At 44.1% G+C, this 27836-nt stretch overlaps 1 protein-coding gene across 1 annotated transcript in view; it reads left to right on the top strand.

Annotated features, from left to right (window-relative positions):
* The window catches only part of thsd7ba (thrombospondin, type I, domain containing 7Ba), a 676798-nt gene that overhangs the window by 553550 nt on the left and 95412 nt on the right, over positions 1–27836 (top strand). The window contains exons 19-20 of the mRNA XM_041200229.1: positions 3551–3666; positions 11896–12013. Coding sequence (XP_041056163.1) covers positions 3551–3666; positions 11896–12013 — 234 coding nt within the window. The remainder of the gene's footprint in view (positions 1–3550; positions 3667–11895; positions 12014–27836) is intronic.

The following is a 27836-nucleotide window of genomic DNA, read 5'->3' as shown; positions in this document are numbered from 1 at the left end:
CATGCTTTTGGATTTGTTGGATGTCCTGTGGCATTGCTCATGCTGAGTTGAAGAATACGCTGTTTCATGCTTCATTATCAGCCACACTTTTTGGAGTGGGGTACCTTGCAGTGTACACACCAATAAAAAACAAAATACTCCGGATGCTGGGAATCTGAAAACAGAAAATGCTAGGAATGCTCAGCAGATCAGGCCACATATCTGTGGTGAGAGAAACAGAGTTAATGCCCTGGATTTTACCAGCCCTCTGAAGATGGTCTAGGAGGTGAAATGGCTGATAAAATGGCATCGGGTGGGGAGCCTGACCTCTTCCTGCTGTGATGGCATATTACCAGTGGCATGAACCTCGGTGGCACAGCCACACACTGGGCAACCAAATGAGAAAATTAAGTGCCCAATAAAGGTCACCTCCTGCTGCCATTAGGAGGGGCTGCTGCCACATGTGGAGACCACTAAGGGAACCCTGGTGACTACACAGTGAGTTTCGGGAGTGGGGGTTGTGGAGTCTGTCTTTTTTGTTGCCACTTTGTGGCCCATGGAGGGAACCCCTGGCAGCAATGGATGTGCCCATGGCCGTGACAAAGCAAATGACAGAGCGGTGTCAATTGACTAGCAAGATATTCGCAATTCACACCATGTCTCCTAATCCCCTAATCTGCAGATCAATTTGAACATTGATAATGGCTTGTGTCATGAAGGTGCTGGTATTTTTCCAGGACGATTCATGTACGGGATGAGGTTTCATGTACGTTTTTAAAAATGTAATGTAAGTTGAATTAAAAGTGATGACATGTCAGGGAAATTTTATTTTGTCCATATTTCACAATTTGGCGCCAATCTCCCTGAGGCAGCACTTTGCCTCAGGGAGATGAGTGTGCTCCTGAAAGAGTGCACTCTGGGCATAGCACTTCCTGGTTGGCATCACGCTGGGCGGGCTTTAATTGGCCTGCCCATGTAAAATGGCGGCGTGCCCCTGATTGGGGGCGCTGATCGTAGGCGCGCCTGCATGCACCCACTCCTGAACTCCCCCCCCCCCCCGCCGACAGGGGGAAAATTCTTCTCATAGAAACTGCATGTCACAGTTGTCTTGATTACTATTAAATGTTAGCATAACAATATCTTTAATTTCATTTCTATGCTTTTAGTTAAAGCCCAAGATACTGAGGAAATTTCAAAAGACAGGAAACCAAAAGAGATGGCAGGATGTAGGAACCCTGAGAAGGGGAGGCCAGCTTATAGTTGGAGTGGTAGGGGGTGCTGGAGTATGATAGCACGGTGGGAGGCCTTGGCTGTGTGAGCAGTGCAAAAGGATTCATGTGGGATGGGGCAACTTTAGGTGTGGCATTACTGGCTTAGCAGTGCTAAAGTATGCTAGTATTACAGGGTTGAGAGAGCTGTTGCTGTCATCCCTTTCCCACCACCGCTGGATTCTGGGTTCCTTTCAGCATCAAAAACAATATGATTTCCAGGACGTACAACAGTTTAATGTTTATTTTTTTGAAAACTGCTAAGTTAACTGCATCAGAACATTTTGGCCACACTGAGTGAGATGGCTTTGGAACATGAGTTCAGGGTTCAATCATGGCCAGGGACCTCTTGATGCGAAATGTGTGTTGACAACTGCAAAAGTTTGGAGCAGAATGAGAACAGCCAGCATCATGTGACAGGACCAGCGTTACCTCATTAGACATTAATACCTATGTTGGAAACAGAGATAGAGGCATCAGGAGGGTGTCCAACAACACCACTTAAAATGGAGGGCATTCTTGGACAATTCAATCAGTGTAGGTGTAATCATGACAGACAGACTTGTGCAAAACAGTATAATAGAAAAAAGTGTGTCTTGAAAGTGTTCAGGGAAGTCTTTGTGACATTTGCAAGTGAGCACTGCATGCAAGACTTCAATGTTGTATAGAAAGATTTACATGTTTTGTTCTAACATGCTACACTATGTTGTCATACTCATTGAGCATACAGGCAGAAAATGAAAAAATGCAGGATCAGAAAAGTCTCTGCAGTCTATCTTGCAAAACAATGGGCTGTGATTTTGCGCTCCACCGCTGGTGGGTTTGAAAGTGGGGTGGGGGGGGCATGCAAAATCCAGCGGGTAGCCTTTCTGCCACATATTTGCCTGCCCCCAACCTGTCTGAAATTTTGCGGGGGTGAAGGAGGAGTCACGTGGCCTGCCCCTGGGCATGTTGAGGTCCTTAAGTGGCCACTTAAGGGCCTCATCCCACTGGTGGCGGTATTCTACTGGTGGGAAACATAGGCCCATGCATTGCGGGAAGCTTGGCAGCTTTAGCTGCATTGGCTGGAGTTGGGCAAGGTAGGGGTGGACCTCCTTTACCTGGCTCAATGGAGGCAACACCCACCTTCACCCCCCTAAAAGGTTAACCACTCTTCAACCCTTTCCCTTGGCCTCTTGAAACTGGTCCCTTGCCAGTCTTGTCGACACCGCTGACACCAGACTTACTTGGTCTGCTCAGGGTGTCGGGACTGCCTGCAATTCCAGCTGTGCCCAGTGCTCCCATTGGAGCTGTGGGGCTACTGAGTTGGCAGCCATCTGATTGGACAGCAGCTCTCTAAGGTGAGACTTCCTCCTGAGAAAGGAGCGGAATTCTCTCCTTAAAGCAAGTTACGCTGCTCCTAGCATTAAATTGTTGAGGGGCAGCCATCAGGATCATGGATGGCTCCCCACTCTACTTTTTAGCTGGGGTGGGTGGGGGAGGCATGCAAGTTGGGGACATGGGGACCACACACCCCATAAAATCCAGTCCAGTATCACTCAGTTGTTCACTCAAATACCTGCTTCCACTTCACATTTTTTCATGCCACCTTTTGCTGCCATTGTTTCCTGGCCAGACTGTCCAACAGATCATAATCCTTTGCATAAAATACTTAAGTTTGAACTGTCTCTGCACTTTTGTTTATAAGTTTCCAGCAAGTCCATGCCACAAACTTTCTATTTTATTTGCTCGAAAATCTAAATGATTTTAAATGGACATTTTCATTGGAGCCATTTATTTTGGTGAGAGCTATTGATTTCAGTCACAAGAACTTGTAGAGTTCAGGAACTTCAATTCAATGACATTTATCCTTTTCTTTGCAGGTATAAAACATCTCTGCTATCAAACTCCTTTCAAATATAATTTTGTAAACATATTTAAGCTTCACGGTCATCAATATTCTTGTCTGCAAGGAATAAATAGCCATGCAGAGTTAAATGTCATCATATCATCATTTACCCCCATGTCATTGTGCTAGATTTTAAAACCAGCAGTGGTTTAGTGCAGAAGTGAATGATGCCCGTTAAACACCAGTGCTGCTCTGCAGAGCTTTTTGAAACATTGCACATGCATATCCAAAAGTGTCTGTTATGAACACTGTATTTCTCAGCCATGGTGTAATGCTCTTTTCTCAATAGACCTGTTAAAAGCAAATTATTGTGTTTGAATTGATAATATTTTCTAGGATGTTAGCTGTAACAGGCACAGATCTAGACCACAGTCAATACAGTGACCTTTTACAGATGTGGTTTTGTGTTTCTCAGAATGGAGCTCTTGCCAGCTCAGTGAAAATGCAGTCTGTGGACAAGGGCTGAAGTTTCGCTTGCTGGACTGTGTGCAAAGTGACGGGAAGTCAGTTGATATCAAGTTCTGTGAGAAGGTGAGATCTCAATATGGTTTCATGTATGAATCTGGCTGATGTAGAGGTGCAATTGAAAAGGACCATTAATTGCATAACACCTACAACAGTTCATTATGCATAACCTCATTCACGCTCTTTCGTCTTCCATGAATCAGACCCAATCACATCTGTACAAAGCAGTAAAAGTTGTTAACAAGAAACTACTGTCACACATAATGCATGACATGACTTAACAGTTCAATTTTTGCTTACACTTTTTAAAATAATGTATAAAACAACATTGTGAGTAGTGAAATCATCATTCGAAAGAAACGAACAATGTGCCAGTGTTGTCTCTCACATCAACTCAGCTCTCTCTCTCTACACTTCCATGACACAGTTGAGGAGGTGTGTGTCCAGGCACAATAGATTGCTTGCATTTAGTGAATATTGCAAAACCATGTTGGTCTGTGTGTACATTTGTAAAAAGAAGCCACCCGATTTCACTTCAGTGCATTTATATGTAAGGAAAATTGGGTAAGTTATTTACTTGATTTGCACTCCACATTCAACTTTCTCATAGTTGTTATGTCCATGCTGACCCAATGCTCTAATAACTCTTAATGCTTGATCCCTAGGTATATCACCTGATTCTGTAGGAGGGGCTGTTCTCTGTTGCACTTATGATTGGTGGAGAAAAGTAATTAAATTCTTTCAGTGTCAGCTGTTGCTCAGTTAGTAGCACACTTACCTCTAAATGTGGGTTGAAGTCCCTTTCCAGGTGAGATGTTAAACCAAGGCCCCTTCTGCCCTTGTAAAAGATCCCGTGGTGCTATTTTGGAGAAGAGCAGGGGACTTAACCCTGCTGTCTTGGCCCAATGTTATCCCTCAATCAACATCATTAAAATGAATTAGCTCATCATTATCGTGTTGTTGTTTGTGGGAGTGTGCAGTGCACAGATTGCTGCATTTTCTGTATCACAACAGTGACCATACTTCAAAAGTATTACATTGACTGTAAAATGCTTTGGGACATCCTATGGCTATATATATATATGCAAGTCTTTTTATTTCTCAGCTATGTTTTCTGTTTAGGATTTAACCCAGAAGGAAAAAACAGTAAAAACTGGGAAATAAGAATTGGTCCGAATTGGTCTTGTATACCTTAAAATGGGACACCAGTAAAAACTGAAAAATAAGAGCACTAGTCTGAACTGTTTTGTCCTTCTGGGAATTCAACTGCGAAGCAGTCCCTGCCTAGTCCTGAATCGGGGAATTGACCCTTTAATGTAATTTACAGCTATAATTTCCACACAAGGGGCAGGATGTTCGGTGTTTCCTGCCCTGCCACCCAAAGAGTCGGTGAGGAATGCATCCCTGCTGATCACGGCAGCCCCACAGCCATTTAACACTTCAAGGAGCATTAATTGGCTAGAGGCGGGACTTCTGTCCCTCACTTGGAGGTAAGGCCCACCTCAGAGAAATGCCAACCGATATGATTGGCTGGTAGTTCTGTAGTCCCAGCAGTGCCAGTGGCTGCAGTGGCCAGGACTGCGACTGTAAGCAGTCACCAGATTTTAAGCCCCAGAGTCAAGGACAAGGTAAACATGGGGAGTCTCATGGCAGGGAGGGGAGGTAAGGCTTGGGGTGCAGGGTTGGGGGGAAGCGGGGGTTGGGTGGGGGTCTTGCTGGAGAGGCCAGGGGCAGAGGGAGCACCCATGTTAGGCATCAGATCTTGAGATCTTGGAGGGGGGTGCACAATGTGAAAACAGGGTCAAGAAGGCGCTCCCCCGCCCTCCCAATTTCTGCCCAAGTCCGAATAGGGTGATCTGCTGGGCTTCCCCCTGTCTCTGAGCTCCTCACACCATCTTCAAGATTGAGGCTCGGCTTGAAGCGTGCTTAATGGCCAATAGTTAGCCACTTAAAGGCCTCAATTGGGTGAGGACGGGTGATCTGCCCTCAGTCTCGCCCATCCCCCATAAAATTACGGGCAGGTCAGGGCAGGCAGGCAGGCTGCAGGAAGGTCACTGGGGAATTTTATAGCCCTCCACGACACCCACCCCCCCCCCACCCCCCCACCACCCCACCACCGCACCCCCCGCAAATGTGAAATGAGGCTTTGTAAAATTTTGCCCCAGATCCATTTCATGCTCCATAAACTTCTGCTTATCTTATATTTTTAAGCAGGTAGACCATTTCCTGCATGCTCTGCTTCGCTATTCTCTCTTTCTTACCAGTGGTAGCAGAAATTGTTATGATCTCAGATGAGTGGGTAACTTAACATTCTCAGCAGTAGAAAGCTCAGTGCATCCAAAAATAATGCATGATACCTCAACTCTATACAGCTACCTCAAAATTGTGCAAAGTTCCTTAAAGCCACCAGCCTGAAACTATCCCATTATGTTTCACTCTTTGTTATTTGAATAGAGAAACGATGGTTTCTCTGGATTCAATCTGTGTTGTATCTCACCTGGGAATGACCTAAAACACAAGTGAAACCTATTCCATCCTTCAGCTTGATACACCTCACTACAATGAAAGCAATTAAAAATATCAACAGGTTGTTATAAATTATTTCAAAAGAGACTTTTATTGCAAGGGAATTATATTTCAAATATGTCTTCTAAAATACAATCAGAGATAAGGAGATCTTATGAGTATAACTGTGATTACGGCTTCCTTTGGAGAGTTGCACTCATATAGAGTATGAAACATAGAAACATAGAAAATAGGAGCAGGACTATGTCATTCGGCCCTTCGAGCCTGCTCCGCCATTCAATTTGATTATGGCTGTTCTTCTACCTTAACACCATACTCCCACTCTCTCCCCATACCCCTTGACAGCTTTAGAGCCTAGAAATCTATTTCCTGCTTAAATATATTCAGTGACTTGGCCTCCACAGCCTTCTGTGGTGCAGAATTTCATAGGTTCACCACCCTCTGAGTATACATTTCTCTTGATCGCAGTCCTAAATGGCTTACCCTGTATCCTGAGACTGTGACCCCTTGTTCTGGACCCCCCAGCAAGTGAAAACATCGTCCTTGCATCCAGACTGTCCAGCCCTGTCAGAATTTTATACGTTTCAATGAGATCCCCTCTCATTCTTCTAATCTCCAGTATTTACAGGCCTAGTCAACCCAATCTCTCCTCATATGACAATCCTGCCATCCCAGGAATCAGTCTGGTGAACCTTCAGTGCACTTCCTCTATGGCAAGTATATCTTTTGTTAGGTAAGGTGACCAAAACTGCACACATTACTTCAGGTATGGCCTCAGCAAGGCCCTGTACAGCTGCAGTAAGATATTCTTGCTCCTGTACTCAAGTCTTCTCGCAATGAAGGCCAACGTACTATTTGCTTTCTTAACTTTTTCTTTATTAATCACTCATGGGAGGTGGGCCTTTCTGGCTGGGCCAGCATTTATTACCCATCCCTAGTTGCCCTTGAGAAGGTGGTGGTGAGCTGGCTTCTTGAACCGCTGCAGTCCATGTGCTGTAGGTACACTCACAGTGCTGTTAGGAAAGGACTTCCAGGATTTTGACCCAGTGACAGTGAAGGCGGCGATATATTTCCAATTCAGGATAGTGAGTGACTTGAAAGGGAACTTCCAGATGGTGGTGTTCCCAACTATCTGCTACCCTTGTCCTTCTAGGTAGATTTGGAAGGTGCTGTCTAAGGAGCCTGGTGAATTCCTGCAGTGCATCTTGTAGATGGTACACACTGCTGCTGCTGTGCGTTGGTGGTGGAGTGAGTGAATGTTTATGGATTTGGTGCCAATCAAGTGGACTGTTTGTCCTGGATGGTGTCCAGCTTCTTGAATGTTGTGGGAGCTGCACTCATCCAGGCAAGTGGGAAGTATTCCATCACACTTCTGACTGTGCCTTGTAGATGGTAGACAGGCTTTGGGGAGTCAGGAGGTGAGTTACTCGTCACATGATTCCTAGCCTCTGACCTGCTCTTGTAGCCACAGTATTTATATGGCTAGTCCAGATCAGTTTCTGATGAATGGCGACACCCAGGATGTTGATAGTGGGGGATTTAGTGATGGTAATGTCATTGAACATCAAGGGGCGATGGTTGAATCCTCTATTGTTGGAGATGGTCATTGCCTGACACTTCTGTGGTGCGAATGTTACTTGCCACTTGTCAGCCCAAGCCTCGATATTGTCCAGGTCTTGCTGCATTTGGACATGGAATGCTTCAGTATCTGAGGAGTCGCGAATGGTGCTGAACATTGTGCAACCATCAGTGAACATCCCCACTTCTGACCTTATGTTAGAAGGAAGGCCATTGATGAAGCAGCTGAAGATGGTTGGGCCTAGGACACTACCCTGAGGAACGCCCGCAGTGATGTCCTGGAGCTGGGATGACTGACCTCCAACAACCACAATCATCTTGCTTTGTGCTAGGTATGACTCCAACCAGCTGATTCCCCCTGATTCCCATTGACTCCAGTTTTGCTAGGGCTCCTTGATGCCGCGCTCTATCAAATGCTGCCTTGATGTCAAGGGCAGTCACTCTCACCTCACCTCAGGAGCTCAGTTCTTTTGTCCATTTTGAACCAAGGCTGTAATGAGGTCAGGAACTGAGTAGCCCTGGTGGAACCCAAACTGGACGTCAGTGAGCAGGTTGTTGCTAAGCAAGTGCCACTTGATAACACTGTTGATGACCCCTTCCATTACCTAACTGATGATTAAGAGTAGACTGATGGGGCGGTAATTGGCTGGTTTGGATCTGTCCTGCTTTTTGGATACACGACGTACCTGGGCAATTTTCCACATAGCTGGGTAGATGCCAATTTTGTAGCTGTACTGGAACAGCTTGGCTAGGGGCATGGCAAGTTCTGGAGCACAAGTCTTCAGTACTATTGCTGGAGTATTGCCAGGGCTCATAGCCTTTGCAGTATCTAGTGCTTTCAGCCATTTCTTGATATCACTTGGAGTGAATCGAATTGGCTGAAGACTGGCACCTGCGATGTTGGGGACCTCCGGAGGAGGCCGAGATGGGTCATCCACTCGGGACTTCTGGCTGAAGATTGTTGCGAATGCTTCAGCCTTACCTTTTGCACTGCCGTGCTGGGCTCCACCATAATTGAGGATGGGGATATTTGTGGAGCCTCCTCCTCCAGTGAGTTGTTTAATTGTCCACCACTGCACAATTGGATGTGGCAGGATTGCAGAGCTTAGATCTGATCTGTTTGTTGTGTGCTCTGTCTATCACTTGCTGCTTATGCTGTTTTGCACGCAGGTCATCCTGTGTTATCGTGTCACCAGGTTGACACCTCATTTTTTGGTATGCCTGGTGCTGGTGCTGGCATGTCCTCCTGCACTCTTCATTGAACCAGGGTTGAGCTCCTGCCTTGATGGTAATGGTAGAGTGGGGGATATGTCAGATTGCTGCTGCTGCTAATGGCCCACAGCGCCTGCTTGAGTTGCTAGATCTGTTCGACATCTATCCCATTTAGCATGTTCGTAGTGTCACACAACACAATGGAGGTTATCCTCAATGTGAAGGCGAGACTTTGTCTCCACAATGACTGTTGGTACTTGTTGCCAGTGGGACAGGACATACTCAGGGATGGTGATGGTGGAGTGTGGGACATTATCTGTAAGGTATGATCCCATTATACCATGAGTATGACAAGCTGAGTGAGTGGGGACAAGCTGAGTGAGTGGGCAAATGCATAGCAGATGCAGTACAATGTGGATAAATGTGAGGTTATCCATTTTGGTAGCAAAACCAGGAAGGCAGGTTATTATCTGAAAGGCTACAAATTGAGAGAGGGGAATGTGCAACGAGACCTGGGTGTCCTTGTACACCAGTCGCTGAAGGTAAGCATGCAGGTACAGCAGGCATTAAAGAAGGCAAATGGTATGTTGGCCTTCATAGCCGGAGAATTCAAGTACAGGAACAGGGATGTCTTGCTGCAATTGTACAGGGCCTTGGTGAGACCACACTTGGAATATTGTGTGCAGTTTTGGTCTCCTTATCTGAGGAAGGATGTACTTGCTATAGAGAGGGTGCAGTGAAGGTTTACCTGACTGATTCCTGGGATGGTGGAACTGACATATGAGGAGAGATTGAGCCGATTTGGATTATATTCTCTGGAGTTCAGAAGAATGAGAGGGATCTCATAGAAACCTATAAAATTCTAACAGGACTAGACAGGGTAGATGCAGGAAGGATGTTCCTGATGGTGGGGGAGTCCAGAACCAGGGGTCACAGTCTGAGGATACGGGGTAGACCATTTAGGACTGAGATGAGGAGAAATTTCTTCACCCAGAGAGTGGTGAGCCTGTGGAATTCGTTACCACAGAAAGTAGTTGAGACCAAAACATTGTATGCTTTCAAGAATGAGTTAGATATAGCTCTTGGGGCAAAAGGGATCGGGGAGAAAGCAGGAGCAGGATATTGGATCATCAGCCATGATCACAATGAATGGCAGAGCAGGCTCAAAGGGCCTATTCCTGCTCCTAGTTTCTATGTCAGGCTGTTGCTTGACCAGCCTGTGAAACAGCTCTCCCAAATGTTAGTAAGGAGGACTTTGCATGGGCAACAGGGCCTAAGTTGATGCCTGGTGGTCTGTCTAGTTTTATTCCTTTTTTGTGGCAATTTGTCACAAGAGGGCCATTTAAGGGTTTGGGGCCAGGTAAGGATGACAGAATTCCTTCCCTAAAGGGCACTAGTAAACCAGATGGGTTTTCACAACAATCATTTCAATTCAGATTTTTATTGAATTTGAACCCGGGAACCCAGAGCATTTTCCTGGGTTGCTGGATTACTGGTCCAGTGACAATACCACAACACCATCACCTCCCCCTACTCCTCACACCTTGTATGCTTGCTTTCAGTGAGTTGAAATGAGGTCTACAACTTTATACCCTCTATTCCCTGACCCACTCTTTGTTGAATGTAAGTCTCTGCTGGGAGCATATTATTGTGAAAATACCTCAACAGTCACATCATGCAGAAATGACATGACTTTCTTTAAAATTTAAACAGAGTGCAGATTTCACATTTTGACTATATAAATAGCAAAATAAAGGTCAGGAAAAATGGCTTTATGTTCAGAAAATGTATACTGTTTGGTCTTAAAGGTCAAAACCATTTTTAATTTGTGCTTCAGAATAACTTTTACTTATTGCCCAATTCTAAACAATGACATTTTGCAGTTTAATGTTTCCAGTGGTGATTTATAGTTTTATTGCCCCAATCTATTGTATCCAAGTACATTGTTTTTGAAGCCAACTCTATGTAAGACCATGCAAATCACATCATTGGTGGAATTACAGTTTTCCAATGTGTCAAGCTTGACATGCTTGCACAAAGTCAGCAATTAAACAATAAGGCACACATCAGCAATATATACTGCATGAATAAAACCAAAATCAGTGGAATGCTACTAAATAATAAAAGCTATTCCATATTAGAGGCTGGATTTTTAAGGTGAAATAAAAGTGTTTGCAGCTCCTGGTTTAACATTTATATTGAACCCAGATACTTTAAATAGTTTAATCCGTTTGTCACTGTCATTGTGGCTTCACTGATCCAGTCATTAACTGATAGAGATAAGACTAGATTTTTATTATCCATCAGAAAGTGTTTTGACCAAGTCTAATAACAAGCAGCAAACACAGTTAAGGCTTTAATCAATTAATAATGCAACACGAAGAAAAAAGCCAAAAGGGGTGATTCAGTGAGTGGGGAGCAGTGCTTGAAAGGAGCCTATCTCAGGATTCCAAGGGATGATGGCAGTCCTAAGGTTCCTTAGCATGCAAATAAATATTTAAGAACCTGTGACAAAGTCGTCAAACCTATGCTTGCAGATTATGCACACCAAGCCATTAATTTTACCCACTATTTTTATTTATTGAGTAAAAGCTCTTCAGAATATCTATTCACCCCTCACCTTCCACTATGCACCTTCATCACCAAACAGCAGAACAAGAACCAGAAACCACCAAGAGAATTTAAATGTTACATATTTACATGAGATGTACTGATTAAATGGCCTTCAGCTTTCTGCATCTCCTCTTTTAAGAGGCTGCTTAAATCCTATCTTTTTGCTAAGCTTTTGGCTACTTGTCTGTGTATGTCCTTTTGTGGCTCAGTGCCAAATTTTGTCTGAAATGTTCCTGTGAAGTGTGCTGGGATGTTTTGCTGTGCTGATGCTACCATGTAAATGCCAGTTGTTGTTGGAAATCATAACTGAATGACACTATTGACTGGACCGTCCACTGTTGCATTTCTTTGTTTCCTTTTTCCAAGATGGAACTGGAATCTCCATGGCATTTATCTATGTATTGCTTTGTGGAATGCCCTGTAAATTGCCAGCTGTCAGAATGGTCTTCTTGGTCTGAATGTTCCCACGCATGTGGACTTGAAGGTATGTGAATACTTACAGCCACCAAAATGCAGGCATCAACTTACCTTTCATGTAAGACATTAAGACAAGCAGCTACTGAGTATAATATAACAAAGGATGTGCAAAGGGCATTCCAACGGACTAACTGCATAGTAATTGTTTAAATTTAATAAGGCCAACTTGGGGAACATGTATATTGGTTGTCACAGCCATTCAGTTATTAGTATCTTAAGCATTTTTGAATGTTTTTTTTTTGTTGTTGCTGAATTGTGGGGAAAATATATACAGAAGGTACAGCACACATAAATAAATGTTCCTATAGTATGACGTATGTCAGTTAGAGGGAAAGCAAACAAGTGCTTCATTGTCTGACTTTCTGACAGCAAATGATATTCTATAATCAACCACAATAAACTTTTTTAATTGTATTGAATCATGTCAAACATGCTTAACCATTCACTGCAATATTAATAGTTTAAATGTGGAATTTACCTGGAAAATAATTGTAGATGTGGAGCACGTTTAAAACAGTTCACATTTAATATTCAATGTGGCATTTGAATTTTACATATCTGAATTATTCAGTACTGAACATATTGCAAATTCAGAAACCTTTAGATGAATTACAGGGACTGTGGTGGGAAAAGATGTCTGTATGGTAGATCAGTAATCAATATTCTTTTTAGATGGTCAGTTTAGTGCTGATTAATCATATTATTTACATCTTCTGTTTTTTTTATTGCTTCTTCCACTGTTAGATAATACAAACATGCAGTCGTTGCTGGAAGTGAGAGCACAACAGAAATTATAACATGAAATAACCTGAATAAGAACATTTCATATTGTTTGGTGATATCCCAAAGTTTACATAATTAAATTAATAAAGGAATGATGCATATTTGTTCCTGTCTGTACATACAGAGCTATTGGGGATAATTTTGACTTTGTGCAATAGTATAAAGTGGGTGATAGGAAATTGGCAGACCGTGCCACATCTCTCCCGATTTTTATTTCCATCTTAATCATTCATCCATTTTACACAATCACAGAAAGTTGTTACCATCACCATGTGTATCAAACACCGGAACTAGCTAGTGAAGCTACAATACAGCATTACTCACACCTTAAGGAGTGAAAGCAACATTGCATAAACAGAATGTATCAGGTAAACTCTGCAAGCCTGTCACATTCAGTCATGAATGGTAGAACTACAGAACTAACAGGGGGAGCATAGGATCCATGAACACTCCATCATTAATGATAGCAGAGCGCTGCATGGGAATTGAAAATGTTTACACTCTCAAAAAAGGGAAGAATAAACCTGGCAATTAAAGAACTGGTGGTGGGCAAGGTCCTAGAAACAATAAACTGGGAGAATATTAACAGCTACATGGACAAACATGAATTAATAGGGGAGAGCCAGCACAGATTTTTTAAGGGCAAATTGTATTTCATTTGCTAGTTTGTTATTTTTGATGACATAACAAGGATGATGGATGAGGGCAGTGCAGCTGCTGTTGTGTATAGGAACTTTCAAGAGGTATTTGATAAACTGCCACATAAGAGGCTTATTAGCAAAATTGAAGCCCATGGAATAAAAAGGGCAATAATAGCATGTATTGCCTAAAAAAGAAACATGCTATCTACCCTGGGGCAATGCCTTGACCATTCAGAGTTGACCTGCCTGGTTTGAATTTGAACAAAGCTGGGTAGATAACTGCTCCATGCTGCATTTTCCATGGCAATGTCTCCACCATTTAGAGCCCTCTTGCCAACCAATCAGCACTCTCTTCTTATTCAGTATAAATTGTTGATCCCCCATTACAGTTTGATCATTTCTTTTGAGCTATCCTTATGAGTGCAAGATGAAAAGTTTAGATAGCATGTCTCTCTTTTCAGCAAAACTCAAGTTCTGAACTACTAAATGACTATTAATAGTGGCATGGATATAAAATTAGCGAAGGAATACAAAACAGGGAGTTGTGGTGAATGACTGTGGAGGGCTGGAGATATACAGTGGTGTTCCCCAAGGTTTAGAAGTAGGACATGCTGTTTTTGATATGCGTTATTGACTTGAAATTGGGGGTACCAGGCATAATTTCGAAATTTGCAGGTGACACAAAACTTGGAAGCATAGTTAACAGTGAGGAAGATAGTAATAGATTTCAAGAAAACATGGACAGGCTGATGGAATGGCTGCATTTAAATGTGATGAAATTCAATGCAGAAAAATGTGAGGTGATGCATTTTGATAGGAAGAATGAGAAATATTGGCTAAATTATCCAATTTTATTAGGTGTGTAAGAAGAGAAAGACTTTCGAGATATTTGTGCAAAAAACCATTGAAGGTGGAAGGACAGGCTCCAAGGCAGTTAATAGTAATTATAACAGCAGGTCAAATGCTGGATATTCAGTGGTGGCTGGCTCACCTCTCCAAAGTCCACCACATACAAGGAACAAGCTAGGAATGTGATGAAATACTCCTGCCTTTCCTGGATAGGCAAAAACACTTAAGAAACTCACCATGATGAGAACACAGCGACCTGCTTGACTGGCACTTCATGCAATAGCCTAACCATCCACCTGTTATACAGCCAGTATACCACGGCCCTTATCTATTAGATATATTGCAGTGACTCGCATTGATTATTTAATGGCTCCTTCCAAACACACACATCACCTAGAAGGACACAGACCTACAACAAATGGAAATACCATCATCACGCACTAGCTGCATGTCATTGTGACTTGGACATATCTGACCATTCCTTCATTGTCGTTATGTCAGAATTCTGGAACATACTCCTTAACAGCACTGTGGGAGTACCTTCACCACACTGAATGCAGTAGTTCAAGATTACTACTTGAATGGAAACTAGGGGTGGGCAACAAGTGCATGCCTTCACAGTGAGGTCAACATCCTGAGAATTACCATAGATCACAACGTATAAATCAACCCTTGACGCTTTGAAAAATCTTTCCAAAAACAGAGGTCAACTCAAATGCTGGGTATAAAATGTGATCAACCAGTGTTGGTCTAGGTGGTCGCCATTTTGAAATGTGAAAAAAAGTAACACTGGTAATTCCAATTAAATCAATGTGACATGTTTTATTCAATAAATTAATTCTACAAGGATACCTTTAACCAGATCAAAACTGCCTGATGCAAAGGGTTCACTGAATTCATTCTGAGTCACTTTGGCTGCGGCATCATTGTAAAGATCCCACACTGGAGCGCATTTGGCACTTTCAGTTTCAGAATCAGACCTCCACAGCAAATCATCTTCCTCTCCATCCATTGATTTGGATATTCTGCATTTCTTGAAAGATCTATTGACAGTCTGTGTATTAATTGAAAACGTTTTGGTACCAACAACTGCTTGGGCCACTACAACCACGGAAGAATGTGGAGCAGAGCAGACCCAGTCCTTGATTAGCTCTGTAACCCAGTTATCCAGCAGGGGCTAAAAGCAGACATTTGTTTCCCTCATTTAGATAGGTAACAAACTAACACCGGCTTAGGATAACCTGCCAAAGACCAATTTCAACCATGTTAATTTTGTTCTTAAGCACTTATTGGAGATACCTTAGGAAATGATTTTGGATAAGTTCCTGCTATGGCTTTATTCTTCAATATTTGCTTAAAAATGCAAATCTGTGTGTTTAACTTCTGTGCTATTAATCATAGTGAATCATCAGACAAGAGGTAGGAAGTATGACATCTGGAATGTTAAAGGAAGTATGTGTTTAAATATACATATATATACTAAATATAAATATATATCGTATATGTATAAAAATAACAATATTAAGCTCACTTTGAGATGAGTGTTCTCCTGATTTACTCTATCTTTTTGCTTTCAAAAGGGATGCTCAACTATAATATTTCATAATTGTAGTTTCACTTTCAACGTGCTTCATTGTTCATGTGAATATGGGGATCGAAGCTCACTGCAGATAATCACTCCCCTGCAGCTTAAATTTGAAAGTGCTGAAAAGAAAGCCCCTTAGAGAGCCTTGCCAACTTCTGGCAAGTTGACGGTTTTTTTTTAAAGTAGGGGTGTATAAATTTTAAATAGTCTTAACTGTGAATGAAAAGTGAGAATTATGAAGAAAAGCTCAAAAAATTAGAATTTTCCTTGCTAGAACAGAGATGTTTAAAGTGGAACCTAATAGAGACCTTCTAAATTATGACAATGAGTAGGGAATACTTGTTTCTGCTGGTTGGAGAATTGGTAACACAAGGCTGTAGACTTCGGAATGTCATTAGAACAACAAAGGGGGAACTTGCGATGTTTTTTCACACATTAGGTCATGAGGTCATGGAATGCTTTACACAAGTGACTACAGATGCAGAGACTATGGCCTGAATTTTACCTTTGGCGGGCACATACGATCGCCAGGCCCTGGAGCGGTTGGGAAATGGACCGCCGACCAATTTTGGCCCCTGTAGTAATTTTAATTTTGGGAAATGTAGGACTGTAGCTTTATGAATAATCCTGTGTTGTAAGATAACACTATCTGTATAAACCAATGTGTTAACAGCGCAGGGTTCCTCTACAAGAGAGTTCTTCTTTAGTTATGGAGTTTGATGCACACTTGTAGTTGTAAATAAAGTTAAATGTTTCCTCTAAGAAAAGTTGCCTGAAGATCAACTCTATAACAAACTGGCAATGAGGATAAATCAGATTCGGTGCTGTACCTCGCCCAGTGATTGTATCTAAGCTTTTTAAAAACAAAAGAAGATGCACTCATTCGTAACACCACAGTTTGGCAGAATCGATCCCTTTGATCCAGCCACAAATGATTGGTCTCAATACATAGAATGTCTCATGTTCTTCTTTCAAGTGAACAAAATCACAGGGGAGAAAAAGAGGAGTGATTCTCCTGAATATTTGTTGGAGCAAGACCTACAGTTTAATTCGAAGCTTGATAGCCCCTAGTGCTCCAGATTCAAAGACTTTCAGTGAATGAGTAGACCTCATTAAGGGACATTGTCAACCCAAATCCTCAGTCACAATGCAGAGGTTCAGGTTCAATTCATGGAACAAAGCCCCAGGGGAGACAATTACTACCTATGTGGTGAAATTAAAACAATTAATGGAATATTTTGAATTCATTGAAACCTTGAATGACATGCTCAGAAATTGTTTATTATGTGGCGTGCAGGAAGATACTATTCAGTTAAGATTGCTGGCTGAAGTGAATCTTGGTTTTAAGAAAGCGTTAAAAATAATGCTGGCAATGGAAAGAGCTGCAAGGAATTCACAAGCAATTCAAGGAGCACAAAATGGTGCCATTCACCTAGTCAGGTGGGAACAGTCAGCCAAAAGTGGCACAAAAAAACCAGGACTCCACCGCAAAATGGGAAACAGCCCCCGCTAGTCAGAAAATGAGAGGAAACACCTTAGCAACTAATCGAAAAATTTCATCGACATGGAAGCAATCAGTCTTCTGGACGATTGGCAGTTTAAAAAAGCAGAATGTTATTTTTGTCACAGAAGTGGGCACATAATGAGACAGAGTAAATCAAGAGTTAAACAGGCCTCCAAGCAACAAAATCCTGAAATGATTTTTAGAAGCAGAGTTTGCCTGAAGAAGGGAAAATGCACTTTTCAAGCAAATGAAGTCATTTATTTCGGCCACTGGGTAGATGCCCAATGGTTACATTCAGTTGAAGAGAAGGTTAAAGCAATAAGAGAGGCACCTGCACACAAGAATACCTCTGAACTTAAATCATTTTTAGGGATGATACATTATTGTGGGTGATTTCTACCAAATTTATACACAATTCTCACCCCTCTACATTCACTGCTAAGAAAAAAACCAGCGTTGGTTTTGGGAGGCACCCAAAAATAAGTTTTGTGAAAGTAAAACAATCTTACACTCTTCAAGTTTGTTACTGCAATATGACCAGATGAAATAATTGGTACTAACCTGTGATACGTCCCCCTATGGAGTGGAAGCGGTAATATCTCACAAAATGGACGACGGCATGGAGAGGCTGATAGTCTATGTATCCAGGACACTTACCACAGCTGAAAAGGGATATTCTCAGATCGAAAAGGAAGGTCTGTCGATTATCTTTGGCATAAAAAAAATTCCAATATGTTCACAGGTGACATTTCACAGTAGTATCAGACCGTAGATCTCTTTTGGGCTTGTTTAGTGAGGGAAAGGCGTTACCTCCCATTGCCTCTGTAAAAATACAAAGATCGGCCCTAGTTTTGGCACATGAATATACCTTTGTACATAGACCAGGGAATTCATACAGCAAATGCTGATGCCCTGGTCATCTTCCTTGCAAGAGAACGATGAACACGTTCCAATCCCACAGGCGCTCGTATTAGTGATGAATTTTCTAGATTCCTCAACAATCTGTGCCAGGCAGATAAAAAACTGGACAAATCATGATCCAGTCCTGTCTTGAGTGAGAGACCAAGTGTTACGGTGGTTTGTCCCAGGAACCAGTCTCTGATGAATTGGAGCTGTTTTTCAACTGAAGACACGAGATGAGGTGTCAGGATGGTATTCTATTATGGGGTGCATGGGTAGTAGTTCCTGCACAAGGAAGGGAAGGACTTTTAGTAGAGCTACACAGAGCCCATCTGGGGATCTCCTGAACGAAGATGATAGTTATCTTTGGTGGCCGGGGATGGAGGGTGATATTGAAAACGTGGCAAAACACTAGGCAGAATTTTTAGGTCGGCGTGTAGGCACGCGTTGACCCGCTCGAGCATAAAATAGCCCATAATGATGTCGGGTGAGCTTCCTGATGTCATCCCACGCTCACACGATATTTCGGTCGGCAGGCGTGCGCAGAAGTCGGAAGCACACCTGCCGACAATTAAGAGGGTAAATAAGCCCATTAAAGTTCCAACTGTCCCCGATTCTTCGTGGTCTGTCCAACCCTGCGGTTGGTGGATGGGTAAATTTGTCGGGCAGACTTTGCATTTTTGACAAAACCTCATTCAAGGGCGGGATGAGGTTTCTATTATTAAATGAAAAAAAAATTGGACAGAATTTTCATCGGCCAGGATTTTTGCCTCGGTGATTTGGGGGCAGGGCCCACTCGCCGAGGCAAAAATGATGCGGGATGACATCAGGAGGAATCTCCACGTCATCCCGGTCCCTTTAAAGGAAGGCGGGTGGACAATGAAATCAGCTGTCCACCTGCCGACCTGTCTATGGCCAATTGAGGCCATTGACAGGCTCATTAAGATAATTAAAGACCTGCCTGTCCAAGCTTAAGACTGGCGGGCAGGCCAGGAGCCCCAGTGGGCTCCAGATTATTCATGAAACTTCATCCACTGGCGGGATGAATTTTCATGTCCGTTTTTTAAACATTTAATAAATTTTATGTGTTTATTATTAACTTGTCCCATCTCGTGAAACATCGTCACATGAGGGGGACATGTTAATAGTTTCAATATTTATCTATTTTTAGACTTTACTTACCTGTCACAAATCTCCCTGAGACAGGACTTTGCCTCAGGGAGCAATGCGCTCTTTCGCACGCATGCGTGAAAAAGCGCACTTTGACAAATGGGGATTCCCTCCCCCCAGAACAGGAAGCGCATTGCGCATGGAGCTTCCCGTCGTGGATGCCGCTGGGCGGGCCTTAATTGGCCCGCCCTCTCAAAATGGTGGAGCGCCCCGTTTCAGTGGCGGGGGTCGGCTGCCTGCCCGCTGCAGAGCCGGTGGGGCCCGCACGCCATCCGAGGGCAAAGTTCTGCCCATCATGTCTGTTTTCAGGTGACTGATTCTGATGCATAGACTTTTTTTTTCCGGATTTTAAAACCTTAATTTATTGGTTTTAATTTCTTCAGCTACCTGAGGCAGCTCTCTGTGCTCTCCTGCGCTCACCCTCCTCCCGTCCCCACCCAGGCAATGTTGGTGACTTTACCTCATAAATGTCTAACCACTTGGACTGAGCATCTATAATCAGTAGAAACATGGTTCCAAGGAAAGGACCTGTGTAACCAATGTGCAATTGCACCCAGGGTCTACCAGCTCACTCCCATGGGTGTAATGGAGCTGCCACTGGCAACTTTTGTAGCTGCTGACATTGTGCACAGCGAGCAGGAGTTTTAGTTTAGTGTGTGGGCGCGATCAGTGAGCCTGGGAGTGTCCCGGGAATGGAATGCTGCCCGCGATCAGCCCCAGACCACAATTTCACACTGGCTGGGCAATTAACAGCCAGCCAACGTGAAACTCGGGCTGAGAAGCTCAGCACTGCCGGGGGTGCAGAAAGAGGGCAGGTGATGACGTCACCGTGGGTACCGGTGAGCGCTGCGAGAGAGCTCCCTGAAAGATGACAGCTGCCTATCCTTATGCCTTTCTCCTTTCAAATACCCAAGAACTGCCACCTGGCCAGGCAGTAGTGCAGGAGTGTGGAGAAGCAGGAGGCTGGTGTGAAGAAACACCGTCACTCAATCTCACATTGGCTGCCACCCCCTTAGATACTGACACTGCACGTTCTTCAAAGGATAGTTTAGAGGTCAAAGCTGCATCTGTTGCGTCACTGGATATGAGTGCAGCCAGGGCAGAGGGAAAGGGTCATGCAACCCGAAGGGTGAGGCTGTACATGATTTCTGCTGCAGAGGACTGAAATGAGGACTTGAATGGGGTGGCGTGCAGAAAAAAGCTGATGGATATGCACGTTAAAATTCTTGCAACTGTGGGAGGCCTGCCAGAAAACCTGTGGTCACTGTCAAGGAGCATGGAGAAGTCTTTTGGTGCAGGGCTTTATGTAGACCTTGGAACCTGTCCTTTCCAGCATGGAGGTTGTAACTAACTCCTTGAGAAAATTTTCAGCCTCAACTTGATACAGCATCTGATGGCCAATATCTCGGCTTCCATTGCAACACAAGCAGAAGCCACCTAACATCTCAATGTTGCAGTGCATGCTCAGACCAAAGTCATGAAATCTCAGCTTGCTGCCATGCAGGCTAAGAATGCTGCCATCATGGTTCCTAAAGACCAGTGCTCAAAGCGCTTGAAGGGTCTCCAAACAGTCTAGCACCCTGTCCTCCAACAGACTACTAGGATTGCTAAGGTGCGGTCTGGGAGAGTGGCAATGGCTCTGTGGAGCACAACCTTGCTTTTCTCTTTCAGGATGACGGCATTCATCCTCCCACCACTGCCACTCTTGTGTGCCCTTGCTGTATCCAATCAGCCAACCAGCTCAGACAGCTGCCATCTGCATGCTGAAGTGGTGTAGTCCAAAGCCAGGCCTTCTAGTGGAAGAGCTGCTTGAGGTCATTCTGCAAGGCAGCCCACAATCTCCTGCACTGGAGGTCTGAGGCCTTCCAGCAGGCAGGATATAGCCACTGTGATAGCACCATGTAGGAGCACTAGGACACACAATGGTACCTGAAAGACAAGCATTAAAAGAATACATTAGGGTGATTAGTTGGCTTTTGTATGGAATATTAGATGGTTTGTTTTATCAAGTTTTGCAGTGGCTTTTATTTCAGCATTGTGGTCAAGAGGATGCTCCTGTTCATCAGTGACAGGGGCCGGGATTTTGCATGCCCACTGGTGTCGGGCATGTGCGGTAGCGTGAGCAGACGATATGGCGCGATCAGTTTCACGACAGTGTGAACCCAGTTTGCGATTGTCCACTCGGCCAACCGATGGTGGGCCGTGTTTCCCGCCATTGGACATCCCATTATAACCCCATAATAATACATCAGCGTATCATTATTAGGCCAGCCTGCCAGAATCGATGCCCCCGCAACCACCACCCCCCACCCATGGCTGGATTGTCTGCCCACATTGGCGGGAAAACACACCGAGTTTCACAACAGCACATAAATGATGTGCACCTGGCGGGCAGCACTTCGCTCGGGACTTCAAGGTTTGTTTGCTGACCTTGCTTCGGTCAGCACTCACAGTCATCAGTGCCAGGCTTCACAGACAGCACCACATCACTTTTAGGGGGGCTCACGGCCCTACCTACCTACCAGATCAGCCACATGTGGGTGGCTTTTCAATGGCTGCAGGCCAAGGTCTTGCTTGGCGAAGCAAGAGAAGTGGCCTCAGGCAAGGAAAGAGGCTGCAGGATGAGGGCTGTATGGGGAAAGGAGGGTGTTTGTGGGGGCAAATGTTGACCTGTGCAAGTGGCCTCAAGATGGTGAGGGCTGAGGAGGCAGTGTCCAGAGGAGATGAGGCCAGATGGACATGCGAGGGTATGTGTGTGAGAATGGGTGGTGATGTCCCTTGAGCTGGCTGTGAGTGAAATGCCAGTGAATGTGTGATGGGGTTGAATGTGTGAGTTTACAGTGATGAGATTGTTGCCATACCCTAGCAGCATGGATGAGGTAATTCATCCTCTATCTGCATTGCATGGACAACCTTTTCTGTGCAGCATTGGCACAGATCACTATTACTAGCACCTCCCAAGCTTGACTGGTCACGCCACTGCCCATTCTGCAGCCAGAGCGGGGGTAGAGGAAATCGTGGCAGGCTTCCATGGCGTCCAAAAGGCGTTCCAGTGGCATGTCACTAAACCTGGGAGTTACAGTCTTTTTGCCTTTTATGGACATCTTCCCTGCAGTAACCATGGGCTGTAAGCACTGAGATGTTTGCGCATGGCTGGACGTTAAATATGGTGCCCGGCTTGATGAAGCGGTGAGGTGATGGTGTGACGAGCGAAAAAGAGCCCGCCCGCCACCAAAATGGCTTGTCTCCTGGGAATTCGTAACTAAGGTGGCATTTTTGGGACGATATTGCATGAAAATCTGTCATCGCGGCTGGTGGGTAAAATGTCATTTTACCCACCCGCTACTGCACTTAGTGCAAACTGGGACGATCCTGTCCAAGGAAGGGAAGATATGTGACTGTTGGTGAAAGGGGATATGGGATTGTGTTTGGAGGCACCATAACTAGATAAGTTAATCACAGAGAGCCCAGCAAGAAAAGGAATTTGTTGGCTGCCTTCTCCCTTCTCCCTCATCAACTCCCCTTCCCACCCCTTCCACCCTCCACCCCCCACCTTTAGCTGCTGGCTGTATCTGTGCTGGAAAGAACTGTGCCCTCATGATTATGAGGTTCTGTAGGATACAGCAGACATATTGTGAAGCACACTCTGGGAAGCTCGGTGGGGCTTTTACACAGCGGTCTAGGCTGCTTGACTACTGCAGTCTTCTGCATGATGACATTTTGTGTAATAGCGTGGCTCTCATTGTCTGTGTGCTGGTCATATGTGGTTAGGTCATGCGCAGGAGTCATGAGCCAGGTGATCAGTGGGCAGCCGTTGTCACCCACCAGACACCCTCAGGTTTGATGCGGCAGTTTAAATACTTAGGGAATAGTGCACTGGCGCAGAATAAAGGCATCATGACTGCTGCCAGGATACTGGACTTTAACCTGAATGATGTGCTCAGCATGGTCACACACCAACTGCACATTCAGAGAGCGAAACACTTTGTGGTACATGTCAGCATTTAGATGTGGTACCTACAAAACCACATGCTCTGGACAAGCCTGCTACCTTGGCAAAGCCATATGCACAGTCTGTCTCCTTATTTCTGGTCTGAATGGACACAATGTATCCCCTTTCCTGCCACAAAGGCTGGAATTTTACACGGACACAGCCCCTGGCTGAAAAGTTGGAAGTGAGTCTTTCTCTGCTTTGCTGGGTTGTCTCACAGTGACTTTTGGGCCTTTGGGTTCACAGCGAGACTTCTGCCCCATCTGGGTGAAAGTCCCCACCTCCGAGAGTTGCAGGTCAATCGAATGGCCAGCAGGTCTCTAATCACAACAGTGCCACTGGGTGCTGTGGCCACTGCTGGGATTACAGGCAGTCCTCAACACCAAGGACCCATGGATTTGCAGACCCAAGTAAGTCTGGGATTTTGCTGGGGCCAAGCTGGCAGGCCCTGGCGAGTTGGGTGAGGGGCCATGTTTGGAAGAGCAGGAGAGGAACACACAGGGGAGGGGAGTACCATTGGAGGATTCAATGCACTGGCTTCTGTTTGCCATTAATTGGCCATTCAAGGCCCTCAGTAGGTCCAAGGCTGGGCAAGTTGCCTAATGCCTTCCCACTGCTGGTAAAATACAGCAGTGGTGGTTATGCAGCAGACATGTCACTGCCATGGCACCAGATTCTGGTCCCACCACCCCAGGCTGCCAGCCTGCTCCCTGAGCAGTGCCATAAAATTGCACCCAAAGAATGGCAGTCACCTCCTTTATGTAGTGGCGGTAGTCGAACTGGGATATGTTAGAGATGTTGGTCACTGCTGCCTGGAAGGATCCTGACGTGAAGAATTTCATGGCCATGGTCACCTTCACAGCCACTGGCAGTGCCGTCCTTGTCCTACTCTGAGACTACAGGTCTGCCTACAAGAGACAGCAGATTTCCATTTGCACCTCCTTTGTAAAATCAAGATGATGTGCACAATGCCCCTGGAAGACATGAATGGATAAAACTTTCTGCTGATCTCTCTTCTTTCCATCTTTCCCCTCCCTCTGTGAGCAGCTTTTCCTCCTTTGTGCTGCCTCTGCTCTATCTTGCTTTTTTGCCACAGGCCAAGATGGATGACAACTACAGCACCTGTGACTGGGAGCAAGTGATCTGACTAGACCCTTTAAAGTCAAAACAGAGGCTCTTTCCACATGCAGCACCACTCCTTGTCAACTTCACCAATTTTAAACAGCAGTAGAAAACTAACAGCACTTCCACACACTCAGACAGTGCCAGTAGAAACAAATCAGCATCTAACCTGAGAGTATTTGATAATTCCTTCCTAGTGTGCTGGTCATTCCTGCTGCTGATGTTTAAGTGAGGGCATGAACAGGAGCGTTGAGATTGAAAATGGCAGCCCTGGCATCAAATCAGCATTACGCGCTCAGTGAAGTCACTCTCTGTCTACTGTGCATACTTCCAGTGCATGCTGTTAACGCCCATGCTACCAACCTCACCAAAACGTGTCAACCATGGGCTGCACGGAAAATGTGTGTGCATAGTTCAAATGCCTTTTTGGTACCAAAACAGCACCTATGATGCCAAAACAATGGATAGCATGGAGCCAAATTTTGTGGCTTCCAATTCTATAACTACAGGCCTATGTTGTTTACATTGCAGCATGAGGCCATTGTAAAGCTTCCTGGTGGAGCATATTCCTTTAATAACTGCTCCCCGCTTATGGAAATAATAATTAAAACTGAGGACCTAATGTTGGAAGTGCTTTCTAATCAAAATAAATTATCCTTTTACTGATTAAACATATCTTTGTAACAGTAAGTAGTTACATTTCAATCTGTTCTTATTTTTTCTCTTAACCTTCGTAACCCAAACAAATCACCTAGTGGGTGTTGAGTAGTTGCTTTTGTGAGTATTGAATACTCTCAAATGACCTTTGCCTCTGTATCTCAAGAATTAATTAAAGTTCATTTCTGATTTCAGTAAATCTCTTCCCTCTGTCACTGCTTTCCTGTTAAGATTAGTCCTAATTCTCCAACTGTTTGACCACCTATGGATATGATATGAATAATTCAGGAATATATTGTGTTGAGTTTTAGGAATGAGCAAGGAAAGCGCACTTTATATTCTAGGCTGTGCTTGATTTTCTATTTCAACATTTTAGTGTAAGTGGTTTGTCAGCTGCGACCTTACTGTCTGATTTTCAATTTTAGCCTGGAGCTAAGTAATAAAAAAAATCTCCTAAGTAATAAAAAAAAATCTCCATTGATAAATCTTCTTGAGTGGATGACCACATCAAACGTTTGGTGTGTTTGTAATACGAAATATGTAACAATATTTTTTACAGAGCTCCAGGAGTGCTTATGTTTGGGACTGAGCATCACTGTGGTTGTTATCAACAGTTCAGCATTCTATGGAGTATGCATCTTCCCCTTTAGTGTGCAGACATTAAACTGTATAGGCTTTCAAAACCAAAATCAAATCTCAAATGCTTTCAATTCCCAAATGCTGGGTCCCTTGATCAGGTAATGAGCACAAATGAAGGAACACCCCCAGCCTTCCCTCTCCCCCCGCAACCACCGACCCCAGGAGTTCGCACTGCCGCACCCATCATTGGTTGATTACCAGTGGCGGCAGGATGAGGCCCTTGATTAGAGGTTGTCCTCAAGCCTTCCCACCCCAGACCTAATCTAGATAGAGTCAGGGGCCCCTCCTGGTACCGTTCCACCCGATTAAATGCCCCCTCTGCCTTCAATCTCACCTCGGGGGCAGGGCATTAAATTTCACCCATTGTTTCTTTGCACCAGCCTACAGGGACCTATGTTTCTTTGCTCTTCATCTCTCTGTTCAGATTGACAAAAAAAAAGAAAATTGACCGACGCCATTTACAAAACTATGATAGGAATATGATTAGATTGATTTTAAAAACTGTAGGTTGTTTTATTTTAAATCTCTCTATTTTGACTACCAAACTTTTCTAAAACATTTTTAAAATATTTTAGCCTTTAAACATGTTTGTCTTTAATAATAAAACCTCCCAAGGTGCTTCACAGGGGTGGCATAAAGCAAAATGGACGCCATGCCACTTAAGGCAATGTTATGGCAAGGGCTTGGGCAAAGAGGTAGGTTTTAAGGAGTGTTCTAAAGAAGGAAAGCTAGGTAGAAAGTTGGGGATGTTTAGGGAGGACGTTCCAAGGAAAGGGCCAAGACAGCTGAAAGAAGATGCACCAAAGGTGGAGCTATTAAAATCAGGGATGATCAAGAAGTCTAGAATTAAATGAGCACAGATAACTCAGAGGGTTGTGGGGCTGGAGGAGGTTACAGAGATAGGGAGGGGTGAGACCATGGAAGGATTTGAAGGCAAGGCTGGGAATTTTAATATCAGGGCATTGCTTGACCAGGAGCCAGTGTAGGTCAATGAGCATAGGTGTGATGGGGGAATGTGACTTGATGCTTCTAAGGGCATGGGCTGCAGAGTTTTGGATGACCTCACATTTATGGATGCTGAGAGGATGTTTTCCCTTCTGTGAGAGACCAGAACTAGGGGACACAGATTAAAAATAAGGGGCCTCCCGTTTAAAATGGAGGTGAGGACAATTTTATTTCTCTCAGAGGGTCCTGAGTCTGTGGAGTGTTTTTCCCAGAGAGTGGTAGAGGCAGGGCCATTGAATATTTTGAAGGCAGAAGTAGATAGATTCTTGACTAACAAAAGAGTCAAAGGGTATTGGGGGGGTAGGCAGGAAAGAGGCTTTGAAGCCACAATCAGACCAGCTATTATCTTATTGAATAGCGCAGCAGGTTCAAGGGGCCAAACTCCTGCTCCTAATTCATATATTCATACGTTTGTATAAAGGGTAGAAAGAGGGAAACCAGCCAGGAGTGTGTTGGACTAGTCAAGTCTGAGGTAGCAAAGGCATGAGTGAAAGTTCCAGCAGCAGATGTGCTAAGACAGGGGAGAAGGTGGACGATGTTACCAGCACAACTAGTTTTCATTAATCCCTTGTTGCTAGCAAGTTGCTGGGGTTGTGAGAGAAAAGCTGGTGCTGCTAAAAAAGCAGGTGCCTCTGTGTTTAAATGCTCAGGATAGTTGGATAGAGATGACTAAATGAAATCCCATGAAAGAACAACAAACATTCCAGAATTATTTGGTTGGACATAGTGTATAATTGTTCCACCCAAAATTGCTTTACTGCTCAATTCTTTTTTATTTATGACCCGGCAAAAACAGATATTTGCTGTTTGACAATGTTTTGACTCAAAACCAGAATAACACCTGAAAATCAGAAGTTGTTTATATAAAGTGTATATAATCATATTCTCTAAGAATAGATTTTTCTTTGGCATTTATGTTGAAGTTGACATGCTGAACATCCAGAAGATAAAGGACCTCATTACTTCAATACAACCAAGGGCCCA

Source organism: Carcharodon carcharias, chromosome 12 (genome assembly GCF_017639515.1).
Source record: "Carcharodon carcharias isolate sCarCar2 chromosome 12, sCarCar2.pri, whole genome shotgun sequence".
NCBI lineage: Eukaryota > Metazoa > Chordata > Chondrichthyes > Lamniformes > Lamnidae > Carcharodon > Carcharodon carcharias.
The sequence above is the reverse complement of the archived record's forward strand: the minus strand, read 5'-3'. Positions and strand labels throughout refer to the sequence as shown.